General features: G+C 37.1%; 1 protein-coding gene across 2 annotated transcripts in view; it reads right to left on the bottom strand.

The window, feature by feature from the left end:
* The window catches only part of LOC102577674 (soluble starch synthase), a 15,769-nt gene extending 10,989 nt beyond the window's left edge, over window positions 1–4,780 (bottom strand). The window contains 6 exon segments of one of the 2 annotated variants that reach the window (NM_001287873.1): window positions 960–1,135; window positions 1,559–1,829; window positions 2,043–2,257; window positions 2,403–3,938; window positions 4,035–4,092; window positions 4,533–4,780. In NM_001287873.1, the coding sequence (NP_001274802.1) occupies window positions 960–1,135; window positions 1,559–1,829; window positions 2,043–2,257; window positions 2,403–3,938; window positions 4,035–4,092; window positions 4,533–4,658 (2,382 nt within the window). In that variant the 5' untranslated portion in view covers window positions 4,659–4,780. 2 annotated transcript variants of the gene reach the window in all.
* Window positions 4,781–5,172: the final 392 nt, after the last annotated feature.

Genomic DNA, 5,172 nt, shown 5'->3' with positions numbered 1-5,172 from the left:
ATCTGTATCCCCCCCCCCCCCCCCCCCCCCAACCCCTTTTTTTGTTCCTAAATACCCATCTTTACATTATTATGTTAAACCACTGCCTCTAGTAAACTAATAACTAGTGATTCTTCTAATTCTATCACCCAAGAATCTATCCGCTATCCCTAATAGATAAAAGAAATTGAAATAGGTAGCTTTGTATTATATCATAAAACAGTACATCAATTGTACTGAAACCATTTATACAGAAATATAACAATAAAATGCAGTTTAACTTGACCATCTGAACATTATTCTCTATGCTCTTAAAACACATAGAGTTCCTTTCTTTCCAAATAGTCCACCATATAATAGCAGGGATAATTCTCCATCTATTTTTGTCATTTGCATTCATCCCTGATGCCTCCCAACTCTTTAAAGCCGCTGAGACCTTCCTGGGAATGGTCCAGGAGATGCCTTTGAGGTTCAAAAAAATCTTCCATAGTTCTTGGGTATACTAATAGGAAAATAAAAAATTAATATAAAGTCAAAAAGTAATACAGGAAAACATTATCCTTTTTTTTTCACTTTACAGTTCCCAATAGCCTCATCTCTCCCCCAAATATTAAACAATAAACATTGACTCTAAGCTAATTAGCCATTTTTTGATGAGAAAGGTCAACTCAAAGCTAAATAACCATAAAAGGCACAAGAGTATCATTTATTTTAAAATGTACTGCATTTATTTGACTCACTGTTTGCTCTGTAACTGCCAAACATCGGAAAATTTACAACTCTAGAAATGCATAGCAAGTGACACTTTTAATTTAACTTGGAGGGGAGAGGTAGCTACAAGAAACCATGGGTTAAGCACAAATAGTCTTTGGTGGAACAGAGAACATCTTCAGATCTTGAATTGCAGTGAAGAAGTATCAGTTAAAGCACAAAAGTATTATATTTAGCATAAAACAAAAGTTGGAATCACCCAAGTCTACCTTTGCAATTGGTGCCATTTCGACAGCAATATGGACAATATGCATTGGAGGTTCTTTAGCGACTCCTCCAAACACAGGTATGTGATAGTCCATTCCGCTCTTATTGTCAAAAATCCCACCATCTTCTCTCTCGGAAAATACAAAATCCATCATATATGCATCCAATGGAACCTTCACTGAAACACCAGTAGCCAGATGGAAAGAAAAAGTGAAGATGTTTTTCAGATAAGACTAGTTTTTATTTGACAAAATTGATATTTATATGTAGTTAAATGTTTACATACATCTGTTGTTCAAACTTATTCCACATAAATGCATTAGAGACTTAAGTTACTTTCTTACTTCTTAGAATCCTAAGGTCTCGGATCCCATATCAAGATGTTCATCTCAGCTCACAATTAGCATTCTAGCTATCGGTTACAGCCATTTGTCTAGAAAAATAGAGAAATATATGTGCAAGAAACTGCAACTCAAATTATATTTCTTTTTAATATTAAAGATACTACTAAGCGTGCGTGAAAATTATTTCTAGTTGAAGCTATGATGACGGAACAGTCTGTAGTGTTTGTAAACTGACATCAGAGTGCGTGAAAACTAACCAGTTGCTCTGACATGGGTGCCATTTTCAGCAGGCAACATTTTCTGAGGTGGCAATGGACCCAGGCGGTGAGTCCAGCGATTAAATGAACATCTGAACCAAATTTCAGGTTTACCATTAAGTACTGTATTGGCGGGATTATAGTAAACTGTGACACTGCTTCCAGCTTGGATATCAAGAGGCTCAGTATATACTACATGCTTCTGAGACAGTAAAAATGATTTCATAGTTCTTTCCTTTGTTTCAGTTTTCAGAAGTGCTGTTTTTTCAACCTGGAAGTGAGAGATCATAAAACAATAGATGGAAACATATATGAGAGGTAAGCAATATATAAGAAAACAACTTGCAGGAGAACTCTATAGACAAAAAAAAATTAGGAGGTCTTTGTTCTCTTTTGGAATAACAAGACAACAACAGAATATCTAAATTTGACCCATCAAATACACTTAACCAGTTTTAACCTTGCGTGGAACTTTACAACCAACCTTAGCACGCATAGCCGCTTCTCTAAGCCTTCTCTCCTCCTGAAGTGTCTTAAAGATCTGATGTTCTTCCTCAACCCAATATAATTCCTCCGGAATGTGGTTGGGGACAATGGCATGGAAGTCTTGGCGGTGATTGTTATCATAAGCAATGGCATGCTTGGGTGGACCATCAGCAAAAACCCAATCCAAGAAAAGTGCCTGATCAGGAATAACAACTGCAGAAAAGTACATTCCTCAGAAGAGTGTAGCCAAACATTTAGAAGAAATAGAAGGAGACAGACAAAAGTATAATTGTGGAAGCTCATGCAAGCACTAACTAAAAGAAGTGCAAGTACGTATAATAATAACATCCCCACTAACCCTCTGTATACCACCAATCACCATCTATTCTCTCAGATTTAACAAGCTTTTTGACAATAGACAAACCATCCTTCCAATTATTATATCCTCCGTGGATCCACAAGTCCTTAGCATGGGAGAGAGGACCTGAACTTTTGTTATAGTATAACCTGACCTTGTCCTCGCATTTAAATTCACTTGGCTCTATGTACCAGGTGATATCACGAGTCTTCGTGGCTTTTACCATCAATTCTCGCAATACTTTCTTTTTCTTTGCAGCCTCTTCCTTTGCTTGTGCTCTGTCAGCTTCAATTTCAGCTTTCTCTGCTTCTATTCGTCTTTGTTCTTCTGCTAGTCTTTCTCTTTCAGCTTGTTCTTTAGCAAGTTTCTCCTGTTCTCTCCATTTCTCCTCAAGCAAGAAATTTTCAAAGTCAATGATTTGCATACCACCTTTCACAGTTATACTGAAGTCATTTCCATCATTGTTGTCATAGACATCTTGTCCATTAAAAAACACAAAATCAGCCCTGTATGCTTCCTTGGGAACATGGATCTTGCAAGACCACCAATCTCCATTGAGATGAGTCTCAGTTAGCCTTGTAGTAAAAGACCTATAGCGCCACTCATTAAAAGCTCCCATAATCAAGACATCAGACTCATTCTTCAAAGTGGAAAGACCTCTGTTAAGAAATATCTCGACATCTTCATCAGGTTTTACAACCTCTGGAAAACAAAATAATCTGATCCCTTGCAATAAATTTTCCTCGGCAAGCCTTTCTATAGCCTGCCTACGTAGATTTGCTTCCATCTCCAATCTTAAGTTTAGAGAAGAATCTCCAGTCTCCACTGTTCCTGCAGCTAATGGCTCATCCTCTTCAATTAAATCTGATTTAAAGAAACTATTAGTGTCTAAGTCATCAATCTCATTGCTTTCAGTGTGTTCCACATCACTAGCCTTAGTAATTTCCAATAGCTTACTTGCTACAGGTCCTTTGTATTCAACATTCCCAGCATTATTTTCTTTCAATTGTTGTGGCTCAACATCCACCTGCAATATCTCATAAAGTTTTGTGCCCACAGCATGGCTTCCCTTGCTACTGGCATTAGTTTCCCCCTGAGATCCACTTTGTTCTCTTATTACAGAATCAATTAGAAAATCACTCTCTTCCGATCTCTTTGATTTGTTTAACTTTACAGCATCCTTGTCATCACCACCAGTTTCTTCACTTTCAACAAATTGAGATGATACACGAACAGGTGACATACTTATTGATTTAGTAGAACCATTGATTTCATCCTCATCCTCCAGAAACTTGTGGTCCCTCACCACTACTTTAGTGTCATCGTCACTAGTTTCAACTCTTGCTTCAACCGTCTTCTGGTTGGAAATTTCAGATTCTTTAGATGTTGAAGTACTTTGACTTTCTTTATCACCATTGCTCTTCTGAACCTTTCTTTGCGTGCTCATCCCTGAGGGCTTCCTTGGCACAAACCCCTTAGGTGAAGATCCTTGACTCCTAGTAGTTGAAACTTTTCTCCGTCTTCTTCCCGAGAGATCTACAGCATACAATCTTTCCAGTTAGTTTGACAAATAGCTAGCATCAATCATAGACTAATACTTACAACTAAATAACCATAGGAATGAACCCTCACTTGCACAAAATGGAAATGAAACCCCAGTAACCATTCCATCCTTCCTCCATGAAGAAGACTGCATAAATAGCAACAGGTATAAGACAATTCACAACAATATTGTCCAATTGAAATTGCTTTAAGGGTGGAACCCATAAACTTGGGCATACCAATAACATCAATAACTCTCAAGAACAATCACCTTAAGTTAACTAACTGGAAGCATGACTACTAACATACACACCAAGAATCAACAAATATGCAAATACTGATGATGTCAAGTAAACACAAAATGCCCAACTCCAAGACCCATAGGAATATGTCAATCAAGATTCCATCTTGAGCTCAAATTACTCCATGTATGCAAGAATTACAATCGAAATTGGAAAGTATAAAACATGAGTGTACTCAAAATCCAAGAAAACAATTAAAAGTAATAACTACATGTATCCCCAAGTCAGTGTAAATGGACTCACACACAATACAGTTTTCAGTGAGAAGATTAGAAGACAAATTTACTTGTACTGATAGACTTGTGGTTCCATGAGAGACAAACCCAAGAAAAGGTTTGATCTTGAGGTGGGTTATTGCATTGGAGACACTTGTGCAACTCAATGATCTATGCAGTGGAAATGGAACATCCATGGCTGACCCACACAAGAACCAAGAAAAAAAGAAAAAGGAATGTTCTTTGTAAAACTCTAGTTCACCACAGAATCAAATAGAACATCCCATGTGAAATATCTCTCTTCTCCTTCATCAACACACTATCTTTCTCTTTCCCTCTCTGTATCTGTGCTGCAATTATATACGTATTTGCTTTAATGGGGTTTTAAAAATCTATTAAAAAATCAAGAATAATACTCTTTCTTCGGATTCTACGAACTGCGATAACAAATTGGAGTCGTCCTACAAATTTCAGCCAGAAGTGTGTTGTTTCTGTGTAATGCTCTCTATTTTGCTTACGTTGTACCTGTAAATCTGACGGTTGAAATTGTTTGGTTCGATATGACGGTGGTAATTTAGATATTGACACGTGGAATTTTTTAAATTACAGTAGGTTTCTTTTTTTTCTTGGAAATGAGCAAAAAAGGTTGCGACAAAATTTGGCTATGGAGAGCCTAGAGAGTGACAGCAGCGGTCTAAATTTACTTGAGTT

This window comes from Solanum tuberosum, unplaced genomic scaffold, assembly GCF_000226075.1.
Source record: "Solanum tuberosum cultivar DM 1-3 516 R44 unplaced genomic scaffold, SolTub_3.0 scf00099, whole genome shotgun sequence".
Classification (NCBI taxonomy): domain Eukaryota; kingdom Viridiplantae; phylum Streptophyta; class Magnoliopsida; order Solanales; family Solanaceae; genus Solanum; species Solanum tuberosum.
Note: the sequence above shows the minus strand (reverse complement) of the source record. Positions and strands in the feature narration are given on the sequence as shown.